General features: G+C 36.3%; 1 protein-coding gene across 1 annotated transcript; it reads right to left on the bottom strand.

Moving 5' to 3' along the window:
* Positions 1–4840: 4840 nt before the first annotated feature.
* Positions 4841–18241, bottom strand: LOC113313110. Its single transcript, XM_026561830.1, has 6 exons — positions 18221–18241; positions 18015–18078; positions 11316–11367; positions 5254–5392; positions 5008–5163; positions 4841–4924 (listed from the first exon to the last, which is right to left on the bottom strand). Exons 1-6 carry the CDS (start codon positions 18239–18241, stop codon positions 4841–4843), a joined length of 516 nt encoding a protein of 171 aa, XP_026417615.1.
* Between the last annotated feature and the right edge of the window lie 185 nt (positions 18242–18426).

Below are 18426 nucleotides of genomic sequence, written 5' to 3'. Positions count from 1 at the left end.
AATATACCTTAATCTAAACCTTTTCCACCTATAAGTCCTTTCTCCTAAAGTGATTGTCTATGGACTGAGTCGAGAGAATACAACTAATCAGTACACACTTTGTGCGACCGTCTATGGATATAAGATCGAGACAATACAACAAAGAAGTATGATTACTTGATAATAGGCTCAGATTTAACCAAACACTATAGGATTGCTATCAAGTAATTATGAATTAATGTTGTGTAATTTACTTTAAATTATAATAAAAAAATTATAATTGCGGAAAATAAAATTAAATAACACAGCAAGATTTTTTTAACGAGGAAACCGAAAATACAGAAAAACCCCGAGACCTTGTCCAGAATTGAATACTCTCAGAATTAAGCCGTTGCACAAAATCTAAACCAACTTCGTATAGTTTAAACCAAGCAAAAAAACCTATAGTTCACCTAGTTTCCTCAGTATCCATGCGCCTCCAAGTTGCAATAAGTCATGCACTTGGAATAATTCCTTTGGTTCGCATTCCAAACAGCAAAGGAACAACGAATCTGTTCGGTAACAACTGTTTTCAAACAGTTGAATAAGGGTAATGGAGTTTCACAACTTGAATACTCACGAGTTATATGAAGTATGATGTATTTGATGAACTGTACTAGGCCAGACATTGCTTATGATGTGAGTAGGTTAAGTAGGTATACTTGTAATCCAGGGCAGGAACATTGGAATACACTTTTTAAAGTGTTGAGGTATTTGAAATACACTTTTACCTTTTGTTTAAATTATGAAAGGTACCTTGCCGTCCTTGAGGGATTTTATGATGCAAACTTGATATCAGACTCAGAGGAGTCTAAGTCTACAAGTGGATATGTTTTGATTCTAGCAGGTGGGGCTGTTTCTTGGAAGAGTTCTAAACAGAATTGTATAGCTCGATCCACCATGGAATACGAGTTTATTGCGTTAGATAAAGCAGGATAGGAAGCCACTTGGCTAAGATGCTTTTTAGAAGACATTGCTCTCTAGCATAGGCCTGTGCCAACTATATCTATACATTGTGATAATCAAGCTGCTATATCTAAGGCTAAAAACAACTACTATAACTGGAAGTCTATACATATTCGTAGAAGACATGATACCCTAAAAGAACTAATCTCAAAAGGCGTTATTTCCATTGAATGGGTGAAATCCAAGGAGAATATCGCAGACTTTTTGACGAAAGGTAGTCCAAGGAGATAGTTAGTAATGCATCGAGGGGGATGGGGCTTAGGCTCATTAAATAAACTTACCATGAAGGATATGCCAATGCATGGAAATACAAACAAAAATACACAAATATTTTTCATTGCTCCATGCACTTCAAATGAATCTATTAGCAAAAAAATACATGAAGATGAGCTACTACAATTTCATGTAGGGTTCTTTCCTAAACTCAAACAAACTTAAATTATGTAAACTAGCACGACTTAGTGGTGTAATCATTGATGAGGGATTATTTCGTATTCGTTTTTGCATCTCATTCGATGCGAAGAATTGAAAGTTTTGCCCCTGGGAATTGAACATCTTGATACAATTGAGAAATTACATTTACGAGAAATGCCGAAGGAATTTTTTCAAGAGCTGCAGAGTGACATTAGTGAAGAACGCAGGAATATCATTTACGAGGATTCAGCTATATTCTATTACAAGTGATAGTGAGATACATAAAATTCATTCAAAATCAATAATCTTTATATATATATATATATATATATATATATATATATATATATACATATATAGTATAGTGAATAGTATACATCATGACGAATTCAGAATAGAAATAGTTTTGGGTCAAATCTGTGAAGCAATTTATGGAGTTCTATTTTTGCAGGGTGGTTTACTTGGCAGCAAAAGTACGACACCAAATAGCCCAAACATGCTAAGGAGGATCTATTCTTGGTATGGTTGAATTAATGAGGAGATACTTTTATCACCTACTTCAATTATTAGAATCCTTTACCATCTTCAATCTGTTTTTCCTCATTCTCAACAATGTTACTAAACTCTTTTTCGATCTCACAAGCCACATATTTGTGCTGAACCTATTCCTTTTATCCCTTATCTCTCCAACCTTTTACAAGACCAAAATCTTTTTAGATAATTTTTTCTAAAGCTCATTAGCAAACACATCTATATAATCTTTATATCATCCTTTGGTTATAATCGGCATCTTTCCAAACCTCTCATCCATATCAACTTTATCTCAATTGCGCTTTCAACTCCTCTCCACATCCAGTTCCATTCCCTACTTTTAAACATGAACATTTTGGATTGGAATTACCAGGGCACCAATAACCCAACCACAATACAACACTTAAAAGATATAATCTCTTTACACAAGCCAAATATCCTCTTTATTTCAGAAACTTTAGCTAATGAAAGACATATGTGAGGACTTCACCCTTTGGTATGGAACAAACTCAAAAAACTGATAACGCAAGGAGGAATCAACATCAGGAAGAGTATCCATCACAATAAAGATTTTCTCATGAAAAGACTATGTGAAAAAGCGGGGGTCTAACAACCTCACCCAATATTTCGATTAGCAATATGTATGGACAAACTCCAATATACTTTCAAGAGAATCAACTAGACATTTAGACTCAAACCTAAGAAAAGTGTATATCAAAGAGTTTATATCTCAATTTGTAAATTCAATCCGCAATCAATCAAATATGAATTTGTGAGCCTAATTGAATATAGAGAAATAAATGGTACCGTACCAAAGACCAATGTTAAGTTGTCAATCAATTTGCTCGACAACCCAAAGGTCGGATAAAGAACTGATTGATCTCAACGCACAACCTGTGATATTTCTATTATATAAACAAATATAATGCGGAAAAGAAATAACACAGATACCAGAAATTTTGTTAACGAGGAAACAATAAATGCAGAAAAACCCCGGGACGTAGTTCAGATTGGAACACCACACTGTATTTAGCCGCTACAGACACTAGCCTACTACAAGCTAACTTTGGACTGGAATGTAGTTGAGCCCTAATCAATCTCACACTGATTAAGGTACAGTCGCGTTCCTTACGCCTCTTGAACCACGTTGGATTCTGTGCACCTGATTCCCTTAGTTGATCTCAGCCACAACTAAGAGTTGCTACGAACCAAAGTCGAAGACTTGATAGACAAATATGTATCACACAGAAAAGTCTATTGAATAGATAAATTGGTCTCCCACAGATAAACCTACGAGTTTTGTTCCGCCTTTTGATAAATCAAGGTGAACAGGAACAAATTGATAAACCAGATTTATATTCCCGAAGAACAACCTAATATTATCAATCACCTCACAATAATATTAATCGATTAACGAAACAAGATATTGTGGAATCACAAACGATGAGACGAAGATGTTTGTGACTAATTTAGCGGTTAGTTTCCTGACTTAACCAAAATAGTAGTAGTCCATGACTTCGCCATTTTTATATGAGATATATATGTCAAATGTGGGGATTCTTATTGGGTATCTATGTGGCGGTTTACAACAACGTATGATGTGAAAAAAAATCAGTGACAAGAAGGTGAAAAATACTAGGACGGTTAAGAGAAATGAAAACAAGGATGGAGTGGTGGATATACCATCTTTCATGACTTCACCACTACCTCTACGACCATCACTCCTCCCCTTCTTTATAACCTCAACCTACGAGAAATCAGCGTATTCACTAGAATTATAAGTAAAATGACTTTATCAAATGGTCAGATTATTCAATTTATAATCATACTTCCGTTAACAAGTATAACCTTTACATCGTATTTCAACAACTCCATACTGCAAAACTCACTGCACTATGATTTTCCAACATTTTATGCTTCTCTCTCCTAAGATCAACCCATCATCTCTAACTTTGTGATCGAAGAAAGACGTTAACGAACTTCTTAGTTTGGGCTCGTCTTGTACGATTTTGATATCTTGAAAGTACTTTCACCAAAAAAAAAACACAATAATTGAGATATATCAAAAATTTGTTAATTTAATATTTTGAAATCCATTTTCTAATAATAAATAAAAGTCCTCTTATTAAATAAACTTTATCACCAAACCATACACTTTTAAAAAGGAAAAGCTTCACTTTTTATAGGACAAAAGGTCTATATATATTTAATTATTGCCATTTATCATTATAACCGGGACCTCCATAATAAAAACCATAACCATTTGTACCATAATGTTCGTTGTCAATTTTCAAATTATAGCAGTTTGGATTCGTAGCTATTTTCCTAACATTTTCAGGGTCCTTGATCATTTTATTTTCATCAAATACTTGAACCCAATTAAAATAACTCGATGTCTTCAAACCACCTTCAGAAGGGAAATGGCCGCTACCCATTTGAGTCGAAGTATGCTGTCCTTTATTTTTTAAATTAACGATTTCTCCTCCCCATTCTACTTTTGTTGTTGTTCTTGATAATTCTTTGAACAGAGCGCTTGGATAATAACCGACTGAAATACCTTGTAATTTTACCCACCAGTTTCCACTACTTTGGTCCTGCCAAGTTATTCAATGTTTATTTTTGGATCTAAGTTGATAATGGGTATGAATATTTGATGACTTCTACTTTCATACCTTTTGAATACTGAAGGTGGCATCTTTTTGGTCACCATTGAAAGTAGATACCTCTGTGAAATTGGACCAAGGGAGATATTTGACGTTGTTTGCACAAAACCATCGCAAAGGAGATTGTAGCAACCCGATCTGTATCTGTCCATCTAACAAGAAATAGTAACAATTAAATGATTTGATCTTATTAAGAAAATAATAATAAAAAATAATTGATGTCCTTCGAAGACATTGTCATTACCAGGTCATTTTATATAACAAAAGGGAATACTTACTGTCCAGTATATGAAAAATCTGGTCTGGTCGTCACCATACATGTCCTTGTACACCTAATTAAAAGTAAATTTGAAAACTATTGTGCCCCAAAAAATTTTATAAATTCATTTTAATATCATATGGAAGAATAACTTACATGCCATCCAGCTTCAACAGTATTGAGATCTTTGTCTTCACCAGAAAAAACCCAAATTTGGGATATACTCATTTCATGTGCTTCAGTAAACGGTGTCCAAATATTTATTTTTGCTTGCGCTCCAAGAAAATTACCGAGCACCCCAATTACAGCGTACTGTAAGAATACATATCTTAATCACTACAACCACATATTTATACATATTGAAAATAAAAAATAATAACAATGATATGTGATTTTGTATACCTCATGGAGATTATAGTTATCTATAGTGTTGTTTGATTTTGATGTAACAAGAGTCTTAAAAGGTGATAATCTTGCATAATGATGTTTGCGCAAAATTGTGGGATTATAATTTTTCCTTTTCTCCGAATAGGGATAGTTCCTTCAGGACATGATCCGTACTTATGCCAAGTTTGTGTAAGTTCAAGTGTTCCCGAAATGTCTGCTTTTGTTCCTTTTGGGTTCAACGTTGGTCTCATGTGTTGCATGAAAACAAAACTTAAGTAATTTATTAAGAGTTTGTATATATAATAAGAAAAAGTTTGTAAAAATAGTTAATAAACCTGTATCGTATGATTACAAAGCAAAGGTGGTGTGGTTTGGAAAACACACAAAAACTCTTGCAAGTATACAAGGCCAAGTTTTAGTATAGAAAGTAAGCAAGGGATCATTCCACAGAGACTTGGGGTGTATTGAAGTTTCCTAGATAGCTGAGCTAGTGACAGGCAGTGAAGTTAAGAGACAAAGAAACAAAGAAAATTCAGTGGCAGTGAGCCAAAGGCAGTGAAGTTAAGAGTGAAGGTACTAGGGTCTTTGAATCCACTACTTGATCCTAAGCTAAGGCAGTACCTACTCAAATCATTGTTCTTGTTTCATTTCAGGGAAGATCATAATGGATGATTTTCTTGGCTAATCTTTACTCACTTGCCCCTAGCATCAGCTGTCTTCTTACAGCACAGCTGATCACAGGCTTGTTGTTCAAGAAGCTATCTATCACCCTAAGACAGTTAAACACAGTCCTTCAAATGGACTGAATTCTTAGCTACCATCATTCTTTCACCCCTAGAATCAGTTGTCTTCTTACAGCACAACTGATCACAGATGCATTCACTCAGGTAGATATTATCAGTCCTATGACATTTAAGCACTACAAGAACAATTAACATGATCATGGATTAACCTAGCATACAATTCAAGAGTATCATCTAGCCCCTAGCATATGAAGTTAAAACATATTGAAACTAATTAACAACTGGAATTGAAGTTGAACTAGAACATTGAACTGAAACTAAAATTGGAATTAAACTGAAATTAACAGGACATTGAAATTAAACTGAAATTAACCCAAGTAGGGGGTATCTCGGCTAACCAAGAACACCCCCTACACATACAACACCCCCTCTATTTATACCCAAAAATATGAATTAGGGTTCCATATGTTCTTCCCCAAAAAATCCCCTAAAACAGTAAAATTAGGGTTACACAATTTTTTTACCTAATTTCTCTGATAATTGCTCCCTCACTTCGACCCATGCTTGTACTTCGCCTCCTGCTCCTCTCCGTGCTTCTCATGCCCTAAACCTAGTTGTTCCAACAAACCCTAATCTAGGTCAGTGAGATACAGTTGGGGGTTAGGTGGAACAATTAGGTTCTAGGGAGATGGGGTGATGTTGTACAGAGTGGTATGGTGGTGGTTTGGTGGCTGTTGCAGGAGGGTTGGTGACGACAGGGAAGAAGGTGGTGGTGATGGTGGTGCGGCAGGGTATGGTGGTTGCAGACGGGGTGAGCTCGATTAGGTTCTGGCTAGGGGTTGTTTGTTTTGTGGGATATAAACTTAGGTGCTAGGGTGTTGAGCGAGGATAAGGATTTTTGATGTTTGGCGAATCTCGACCGTGGGATGTGGAGATGAAAGATCAATCTGACGGTGAGATGAAGTGGATCCTGCAGAGATCGTTGGATTATACAATACAACAAAATTAACGACACCAGATGGAGTTAGGTGTTGTAGTGTTAAGCGGAAGTATCGATATTTGATGCACAGGCAAAGAAGCGACCGTAGGATCTAAATGTGATCTAATCTGAAGGCTTGGAATTTAGGCACTATGGTGTTTTGCAGGGACTTCAGATTTTGATGCACGATGAAGAAGCGACCATTGGATGATGAGATGGATCCAATCTAACGGCTGAGAATGGAGGCGGGTATGGATATAGAAAATGGGTTTGGGTAAGGGTTTTGGGCCTTGGGTATGCCAAGCCCATATCTTCTTTAAGAACAATTCTTCCTTCTTGAGCCCATTCCTAGCTTTTTGGTCTTGTGCGCACCATTCTTTGCGGCTTCCTTGCGTAATTTCTTCCGGCTTTTCACTACTCTTCAGCTCTTTTCCGCTCCGCAAGTCATCCAGACTTTATTTATTACCTAAAAATGCAAAATTAAGTAAGAAAAATATTTATTCTTGAAAACAAAGAAAATACAGAATATGGGATAAAATGTAGAATTAATGCACAAAAGATGAGTTAAATGCCAACAAAAAGATATAGAAATATGTACTTTTTAGGACTCATCAAATACCCCCAAACCTGAATTTTACTTGTCCTCAAGTAAAACAAAACTAAGGAAATCCTAACTATACCACTGTCGCTGGTCTCTCGAATGCATTTAGCGTATGCACTAAGCCTTTTAAACCACTAAGTGTCCCTAGTGGACGAGTTGAAGTCTCGTGAAGGTTTACCAGAGGTGTGCCTACAAAACCTAAGGACAAAATATAAGCTCAGATTCAATCAAACGTGACATGTGCAAAACAGTTTAAGCTCACAGCAAAATGGAGATGTCAATCTAGCTATCGAAGGCACAATCCTAGCACTGATAACAAAAAAAGACATGTGATAAGAGTGTAAAGTGTATCTACACATGTGTAAAGAAAGATCTGAAGTTATGACTACTAATCACCAAGAGATAGTTTCTCAGGCTAAGAACTGAGGTCGAAATCTAGCTAGCTGTCCGGACTTTACGAGAATTGTGAATGAGTTGGAGGTATTTCACAATTACTCGCGTTGTACATCAATGGCATACACCCTCCTTGCTTATTACAAAAACAACAAGATGACTCTTTACATGACTCTTATTTACATTGACTATTCTCTTTTTATTTTTGGAACAAGAGATGATGGAATTGATAAATACTTGATTTTTTGTATTTTTCTGATTTTTTTTTTTTTTTTTTTTTTTTCTGAATATATACATCGTTTTTTTTTTTTTTTTTTTTTTTTTTTTTAAGATAAGGAAACACTTTTGATACATAACAAAAGAAACAAAAATTACATGACACTTTGCAAGAGGTAGCCCTTTTTGATGCACCCAGTTAAATTCGATGGTTGTCTTTCTTAATGTAACCTCCACCTTCTATCCCAACCAACCAAAGAACAAGCTAGTCAAGTTTCGTTCAGTATTCTAAAGTGATTGGCAATCGTAACTTCCTATCAAACACCTTGAAGATCGAGGCCATACATGTATTGGTAGATCGTGCGCGTGCAAATTTCTTATCACTATGTGAATTGTGCTAGAATCAGGGTGCCTAAATATCTAGACTAAGACTCCAAAAAAATACATTTGCACAAGAGTCAACATTTCAAGGTAAATGAGCTCCATTTTTATGTTTTTTTCAATTTTTTTTTTTAATTTTTTTGAATTTTTCGATTTTTTCAAAAGAAGGAGTTCGTTTTCAATTATAGCATATTATCAGTATCATTCCATACCCCCAAACCTAAACTAAACATTGTCCTCAATGTTTCAAAATAACAAAATTATAATGCAACATATGAAGAGGACATGCTGAGTAGAGTAAAAGGAGAGAATACCCGATTCGTCGAAAACAAACGAACTCCATTATTCACCGGCTAGAATCCAACATTTTCAACTTAGATATATTGGATTAGCAAAAATATATACAAAAGAAACCAAAAAGTTTTAAAATTTATCTACTGGATTATATACAAAAAATTCACCATACACCAAAAGTCTAAAGAGTTGAGGATCAACCCAAAAGACAAAGTGTAGCGGTTTCAACAACTTCACACATGAAAGAAAAGCACGTGAAGCTGTGAAACCAAATGAGCTACCCCCAAACCTGGATTTTACAGAAGATACAATTTTGAAAACAAAATCGCGCAGTTTTGGGGGTTCATCATGCACAAGATCTAACTCAAAGTGAACTGTATGGACGGGCAAACATGCAATTTCCAACTGTGGTTCCTCCAAGATATTATATTTAAATGCAAGATGTCCAAGAGGACTTGGGAAGCACACAGTTCCAAACCTAGATTAGGCATTCTCAGAAAAATTGGTTTTACAATATTGGTACAAACCAAATCTAGGTTGGGTGGAAGGCCATCAGATTGTGACTCATGTAGGAGAATAGGCACGTCATTATCAATCAAATCAAAATCTCCTAAATCATCTACACATGTCACATCATGCTCACAATCATCAATCAAATTAGCAAGTTCACAATCAGAATCATCAACATCATCAACAGATTTGTCCTCATGCATCGGCAATTCAATGGAAACATCATATGGAATACTAGAAGAGATATCATTCATTAAGGTCTGGGCAGAGAAGCCTAATGTATTTGAACCCAAAGGTTCCACAACATCATCAGTATAGACATGTTCTTCTAATATAATATCATAATTATTATCATCCTCAACAAAACAAGAGTGTCCTTCCCTAAAAACTATAGTGTTTCTATTCCACTCATTTACCTCTAGATTAGGTTCATGTTCAATATGACTATCATGAGTAGGGTTAAAAACACTATTTTGATAATTAATTTCATTAGGGATAAAAATGCTGCTATGATCATTCAATGTATGCATTTCTAAACTAGCAGTGTTTTGTTTGAGGAGATTGATGTTTTCCATTATAGATTGCATACAAGGGCTCATGTGAAATTGTTCGTCCTCCCCTTGTGGTGATTGATACATGGGTGCATGGTCGTTAGGGTCTATAAATGGTTGATCGCAACCTTGAAAAGGTTGATTATGGTCCCAATAACCACCATCATAATAATCTGTAGGTTCTACAAACCTTGGAATTTCTCCAGTCCGCCTAAATTCATGGAAAATATAGCAATTCGCAATAGTGTGGTCTAAGCCATCACATGCGGGACATGCATAGATTTCAGGTTGCCTAAGAAACTTAGATGTGAGAGATTCCTCATGTGATTGCATTTCTAAAGCTGCGATTCGAGCTTCTAATTGATCGATCAGTGATGATTGTGTGGGTGAGGCACTAGCAAAATGTTCATTTTCACGTTGTGGCGAATGATGCATGTGTGAATAGTCATTAGGGTTCAAGTATTGAGGCTCGGGACTTTGAAAATGTCCATAATAATTCCTATGACTATTGACATCATGGTCTATGGGAGGTTCATAACGTGAAGTATGTCCACACGCAAGTTCTCTAAGGGATTTGTTGTATTCCCCAACTGTAGACCAAGATCTAGACATGATTGGGCTCAAAAGCTAAGTAACTATATTACAAAGCCCAAAATTTGGTTTTTAATGGGTTTGGATTTTTGGGAAAAATTTGGTTTTTATGGGAATGAAAAACATTTGGTTTTTGATGGGAAACATTTGGTTTTTATGGGGATAAGCCCACTGTGGTGGGAGAAATTGCTTTGTCAAGGGAAGGTGAACTAAGCCTACAATGTGTATGCAAACTGAAGCCCAATGTAGCTTTTGAAATAGCCTAACTGTTGCTTGTTTGGTCGGAGGCCCAGTTGGGCTTTCAAAAGTTCAGTTTTTCTAATTTAAAACTACAGGCCCAAATCAGTCTAACATCACAAGCCCACAAGCAATTAAACAAACAAGCCCACAAGTAATTAAGATTACAAGCCCAACAGAAAAAATGGAAAAAATTATTACAAGCCCACAAATTAAAAATGGAAGCCCACAGGTTGGGTTCTCTTAATGGGTTTAGGCTTACTTGCTTAAGCACAGCCCAGCTGCTCAGTTTGGTTGCAAAAGCCCAGTTGGGCTTTGGATCATCCTAAGCTTTGGCTTCAACACTCAAGGCCCAGTTGGGCTTTGGTCTTTCATCAGCTGCAGCAGCTTACAGCCCAGTCAGGCCTAGCAGCAGGAGCAGATCAGCAGCAGCAGCAACAGCACAACAGCAGGCTTTGCAGGTTCACAGGGCCACAGCAGAGGGCAGCAGCAGTTAGCAGGAAGGCTTCAGGCAGCAGTTCTTGGCAAGCAAGTCTCAGGAGGGGCAACAGCTTCAGCAACAGGAGCAATTCAGCAGCAACAGCAGCTGCACCAGGGTCAGGCAGCTTCTCTTAGCACCAGCTCCAACAGCACCTACAAGCAAGAGAAACAGCACCAGTTCAGTGCAGCAACAATGCCTAACAGTAACAGCCCAACAGGAGTTTCAGCAAGCAGCAAGGCAGTGCACATGTTGGTTTCAGAAGAGAAGTAAGTTTCTTGCTAGAAGCTAAGAAATTCAGCTGCACTACACAGCAGCTACTAAAACAGCAAGTTACACTAAAATGCAAGAATGCAATGCATGATGAGTATGCTAGAATGAAACAATATGCAAAAGAGTATGCAATGATGCAAATGAACTAACATGCAAAAACAGCCCAGAAAAAATTCAACACAACACAGCCAAGTCCCCGGCAGCGGCGCCAAAAACTTGGTGTGGTTTGGAAAACACACAAAAACTCTTGCAAGTATACAAGGCCAAGTTTTAGTATAGAAAGTAAGCAAGGGATCATTCCACAGAGACTTGGGGTGTATTGAAGTTTCCTAGATAGCTGAGCTAGTGACAGGCAGTGAAGTTAAGAGACAAAGAAACAAAGAAAATTCAGTGGCAGTGAGCCAAAGGCAGTGAAGTTAAGAGTGAAGGTACTAGGGTCTTTGAATCCACTACTTGATCCTAAGCTAAGGCAGTACCTACTCAAATCATTGTTCTTGTTTCATTTCAGGGAAGATCATAATGGATGATTTTCTTGGCTAATCTTTACTCACTTGCCCCTAGCATCAGCTGTCTTCTTACAGCACAGCTGATCACAGGCTTGTTGTTCAAGAAGCTATCTATCACCCTAAGACAGTTAAACACAGTCCTTCAAATGGACTGAATTCTTAGCTACCATCATTCTTTCACCCCTAGAATCAGTTGTCTTCTTACAGCACAACTGATCACAGATGCATTCACTCAGGTAGATATTATCAGTCCTATGACATTTAAGCACTACAAGAACAATTAACATGATCATGGATTAACCTAGCATACAATTCAAGAGTATCATCTAGCCCCTAGCATATGAAGTTAGAACATATTGAAACTAATTAACAACTGGAATTGAAGTTGAACTAGAATATTGAACTGAAACTAAAATTGGAATTAAACTGAAATTAACAGGACATTGAAATTAAACTGAAATTAACCCAAGTAGGGGGTATCTCGGCTAACCAAGAACACCCCCTACACATACAACACCCCCTCTATTTATACCCAAAAATATGAATTAGGGTTCCATATGTTCTTCCCCAAAAAATCCCCTAAAACAGTAAAATTAGGGTTACACAATTTTTTTACCTAATTTCTCTGATAATTGCTCCCTCACTTCGACCCATGCTTGTACTTCGCCTCCTGCTCCTCTCCGTGCTTCTCATGCCCTAAACCTAGTTGTTCCAACAAACCCTAATCTAGGTCAGTGAGATACAGTTGGGGGTTAGGTGGAACAATTAGGTTCTAGGGAGATGGGGTGATGTTGTACAGAGTGGTATGGTGGTGGTTTGGTGGCTGTTGCAGGAGGGTTGGTGACGACAGGGAAGAAGGTGGTGGTGATGGTGGTGCGGCAGGGTATGGTGGTTGCAGACGGGGTGAGCTCGATTAGGTTCTGGCTAGGGGTTGTTTGTTTTGTGGGATATAAACTTAGGTGCTAGGGTGTTGAGCGAGGATAAGGATTTTTGATGTTTGGCGAATCTCGACCGTGGGATGTGGAGATGAAAGATCAATCTGACGGTGAGATGAAGTGGATCCTGCAGAGATCGTTGGATTATACAATACAACAAAATTAACGACACCAGATGGAGTTAGGTGATGTAGTGTTAAGCGGAAGTATCGAGATTTGATGCACAGGCAAAGAAGCGACCGTAGGATCTAAATGTGATCTAATCTGAAGGCTTGGAATTTAGGCACTATGGTGTTTTGCAGGGACTTCAGATTTTGATGCACGATGAAGAAGCGACCATTGGATGATGAGATGGATCCAATCTAACGGCTGAGAATGGAGGCGGGTATGGATATAGAAAATGGGTTTGGGTAAGGGTTTTGGGCCTTGGGTATGCCAAGCCCATATCTTCTTTAAGAACAATTCTTCCTTCTTGAGCCCATTCCTAGCTTTTTGGTCTTGTGCGCACCATTCTTTGCGGCTTCCTTGCGTAATTTCTTCCGGCTTTTCACTACTCTTCAGCTCTTTTCCGCTCCGCAAGTCATCCAGACTTTATTTATTACCTAAAAATGCAAAATTAAGTAAGAAAAATATTTATTCTTGAAAACAAAGAAAATACAGAATATGGGATAAAATGTAGAATTAATGCACAAAAGATGAGTTAAATGCCAACAAAAAGATATAGAAATATGTACTTTTTAGGACTCATCAACAGGATGGTTAATACTAGGTTGTCTGTAAATATCATAACAATCAATGGTCTCTACGTGTCCGACCTACAAGAAAAAAAATCAACGAGATAAGTATGTATGCATAAATATTTCAATAATCATGATATTAAATATATGCATTAACTTAAAAATATTACTCACCTTAATGGTTTTGATTATTGCTTTGTTTACCGCTTTCATATTCATTCTTCCTTCAATTAATCCTTCATTAACGGATATTATTAATATGAGAATCCAACATTTAAACTCGGTAAATTTCGGCATTTTAATCAATAAAATACAGGAATGCAATACGACTGATGGAGAAGATTAATCATAAGATTATGTATATGTGTATGGTTTTCCGTTGGTATGACCGTAATCGTTTATTTAATGTATGATTTTTTTTATGTCTGATTTTCTTTCTTATAAATTATCTTATTCATTTATATCTTTCAGACTTTCTTTATCATAATGAGATATCTATATCATAAATGCAAAAATATATTTGGTACTAAATTCCATCGATTCTTAGCATTTATGGGATTATGTCTCTTCCGATATCTTGGAGAATGTCAACTAGTCTGTGAAAGTACAATATTTACTTAGGATCCATCTTTGTGGAAACTCCTCTAAGGAGTGTGAATTTTACATTTTTATCTTATTTATTGAGTAATTAACAAATTACCCCAAACCACGCATATTAGAGTTTCGTACCTTGAAAAAACGAGGGTACCAAAATATACCTTAATCTAAACCTTTTCCACCTATAAGTCCTTTCTCCAAAAGTGATTGTCTATGGACTGAGTCGAGAGAATACAACTAATCAGTACACACTTTGTGCGATCGTCTATGGATATAAGATCGAGACAATACAACAAAGAAGTATGATTACTTGATAATAGGCTCAGATTTAACCAAACACTATAGGATTGCTATCAAGTAATTATGAATTAACGTTGTGTAATTTACTTTAAATTATAATAAAAAAATTATAATTGCGGAAAATAAAAGTAAATAACACAGCAAGATTTTGTTAACGAGGAAACCGAAAATACAGAAAAACCCCGAGACCTTGTCCAGAATTGAATACTCTCAGAATTAAGCAGTTGCACAAAATCTAAACCAACTTTGTATAGTTTAAACCAAGCAAATAAACCTATAGTTCACCTAGTTTCCTCAGTATCCATGCGACTCCAAGTTGCAATAAGTCATGCACTTGGAATAATTCCTTTAGTTCGCATTCCAAACAGCAAAGGAACAACAAATCTGTTCGGTAACAACTGTTTTCAAACAGTTGAATAAGGGTAATGGAGTTTCACAACTTGAATACTCACGAGTTATATGAAGTATGATGTATTTGATGAACTGTACTAGGCCAGACATTGCTTATGATGTGAGTAGGTTAAGTAGGTATACTTGTAATCCAGGGCAGGAACATTGGAATACACTTTCTAAAGTGTTGAGGTATTTGAAATACACTTTTACCTTTTGTTTAAATTATGAAAGGTACCTTGCCGTCCTTGAGGGATTTTATGATGCAAACTTGATATCAGACTCAAAGGAGTCTAAGTCTACAAGTGGATATGTTTTGATTCTAGCAGGTTGGGCTGTTTCTTGGAAGAGTTCTAAACAGAATTGTATAGCTCAATCCACCATGGAATACGAGTTTATTGCGTTAGATAAAGAAGGATAGGAAGCCACTTGGCTAAGATGCTTTTTAGAAGACATTCCTCTCTAGCATAGGCCTGTGCCAGCTATATCTATACATTGTGATAATCAAGATGCTATATCTAAGGCTAAAAACAACTACTATAACTGGAAGTCTATACATATTCGTAGAAGACATGATACCCTAAAAGAACTAATCTCAAAAGGCGTTATTTCCATTGAATGGGTAAAATCCAAGGAGAATATCGCAGACTTTTTGACGAAAGGTTAGTCCAAGGAGATAGTTAGTAATGCATCGAGGGGGATGGGGCTAAGGCTCATTAAATAAACTTACCATGAAGGATATGCCAATGCATGGGAATACAAACAAAAATACACAAATATTTTTCATTGCTCCATGCACTTCAAATGAATCTATTAGCAAAAAAATACATGAAGATGAGCTACTATAATTTCATGTAGGGTTCTTTCCTAAACTCAAAAAAACTTAACTTATGTAAACTAGCACGACTTAATGGTGTAATCATTGATGAGGGATTATTTCGTATTCGTTTTTGCATCTCATTCGATGCGAAGAATTGAAAGTTTTGCCCCTGGGGATTGAACATCTTGATACAATTGAGAAATTACATTTACGAGAAATGCCGAAGGAATTTTTTCAAGAGCTGCAGAGTGACATGAGTGAAGATCGCAGGAATATCATTTACGAGGATTCAGCTATATTCTATTACAAGTGATAGTGAGATACATAAAATTCATTCAAAATCAATAATCTTTTTATATATATATATATATATATATATATACATATATAGTATAGTGAATAGTATACATCATGAAGAATTCAGAATAGAAATGGTTTTGGGTCAAATCTGTGAAGCAATTTATGGAGTTCTATTTTTGCAGGGTGGTTTACTTGGCAGCAAAAGTACGACACCAAATAGCCCAAAAATGCTAAGGAGGATCTATTGTTGGTATGGTTGAATTAATGAGGATCTACTTTTATCACCTACTTCAGTTATTAGAATCCTTTACCATCTTCAATCTGTTTTTCCTCATTCTCAACAATGTTACTAAACTCTTTTTCGATCTCACAAGCCACATATTTGTGCTGAACCTATTCCTTTTATCCCTTATATCTCCAACCTTTTACAAGCCCAAAATCTTTTTAGATAATTTTTTCTAAAGCTCATTAGCAAACCCATCTATATAATCTTTATATCACCCTTTGGTTATAATCGGCATCTTTCCAAACCTCTCATCCATATCAACTTTATCTCAATTGCGCTTTCAACTCCTCTCCACATCCAGTTCCATTCCCTACTTTTAAACATGAACATTTTGGATTGGAATTACCAGGGCACCAATAACCCAACCACAATACAACACTTAAAAGATATAATCTCTTTACACAAGCCAAATATCCTCTTTATTTCAGAAACTTTAGCTAATGAAAGACATATGTGAGGACTTCACCCTTTGGTATGGAACAAACTCAAAAAACTGATAGCAAGGAGGAATCAACATCAGGAAGAGTATCCATCACAATAAAGATTTGCTCATGAAAAAACTATGTGAAAAAGCGGGGGTCTAACAACCTCACCCAATATTTCGATTAGCAATATGTATGGACAAACTCCAATATACTTTCAAGAGAATCAACTAGACATTTAGACTCAAACCTAAGAAAAGTGTATATCAAAGAGTTTATATCTCAATTTGTAAATTCAATCCGCAATCAATCAAATATGAATTTGTGAGCCTAATTGAATATAGAGAAATGAATGGTACCGTACCAAAGACCAATGTTAAGTTGTCAATCAATTTGCTCGACAACCCAAAGGTCGGATAAAGAACTGATTGATCTCAACGCACAACCTGTGATATTTCTATTATATAAACAAATATAATGCGGAAAAGAAATAACACAGATACCAGAAATTTTGTTAACGAGGAAACAATAAATGCAGAAAAACCCCGGGACGTAGTTCAGATTGGAACACCACACTGTATTTAGCCGCTACAGACACTAGCCTACTACAAGCTAACTTTGGACTGGAATGTAGTTGAGACCTAATCAATCTCACACTGATCAAGGTACAGTCGCGTTCCTTACGCCTCTTGAACCACGCCGGATTCTGTGCACCTGATTCCCTTAGTTGATCTCAGCCACAACTAAGAGTTGCTACGAACCAAAGTCGAAGACTTGATAGACAAATATGTATCACATAGAAAAGTCTATTGAATAGATAAATTGGTCTCCCACAGATAAACCTACGAGTTTTGTTCCGCCTTTTGATAAATCAAGGTGAACAGGAACAAATTGATAAACCGGATTTATATTCCCGAAGAACAACCTAATATTATCAATCACCTCACAATAATATTAATCGATTAACGAAACAAGATATTGTGGAATCACAAACGATGAGACGAAGATGTTTGTGACTAATTTAGCGGTTAGTTTCTTGACTTAACCAAAATAGTAGTAGTCCATGACTTCGCCATTTTTATATGAGATACATATGTCAAATGTGGGGATTCCTATTGGGTATCTGTGTGGCGGTTTACAACAACGTATGATGTGAAAAAAAAATCAGTGACGAGAAGGTGACAAATACTAGGACGGTTAAGAGAAATGAAAACAAGGATGGAGTGGTGGATATACCATCTTTCATGACTTCACCACTACCTCCACGACCATCACTCCTCCCCTTCTTTATAACCTCAACCTACGAGAAATCAGCGTATTCACTAGAATTATAAGTAAAGTGACTTTATCAAATGGTCAGATTATTCAATTTATAATCAGACTTCCGTTAACAAGTATAACCTTTACATCGTATTTCAACAACTCCATACTGCAAAACTCACTGCACTATGATTTTCCAACATTTTATGCTTCTCTCTCCTAAGATCAACCCATCATCTCTAACTTTGTGATCGAAAAAGACGTTAACGAACTTCTTAGTTTGGGCTCGTCTTGTACGATTTTGATATCTTGAAAGTACTTTCACCAAAAAAAAACACAATAATTGAGATATATCAAAAATTTGTTAATTTAATATTTTGAAATCCAT

Source organism: Papaver somniferum, chromosome 9 (genome assembly GCF_003573695.1).
Source record: "Papaver somniferum cultivar HN1 chromosome 9, ASM357369v1, whole genome shotgun sequence".
Taxonomy (NCBI): domain Eukaryota; kingdom Viridiplantae; phylum Streptophyta; class Magnoliopsida; order Ranunculales; family Papaveraceae; genus Papaver; species Papaver somniferum.
The sequence above is the reverse complement of the archived record's forward strand: the minus strand, read 5'-3'. Positions and strand labels throughout refer to the sequence as shown.

What these genes read in the sequence shown, in the direction of transcription:
- LOC113313110 (XM_026561830.1), bottom strand. Translation starts at nt 18,241, where the DNA reads ATGTTGGAAAATCATAGTGCA. An exon ending in TGGTGAAGTCATGAAAGATG is followed by an intron (nt 11,368 to 18,014) that starts GTATATCCACCA and finishes TCTTGCTTGTAG; the next exon opens with GTGCTGTTGGAGCTGGTGCT. An exon ending in ATAACTATAATCTCCATGAG is followed by an intron (nt 5,164 to 5,253) that starts GTATACAAAATC and finishes GTATTCTTACAG; the next exon opens with TACGCTGTAATTGGGGTGCT.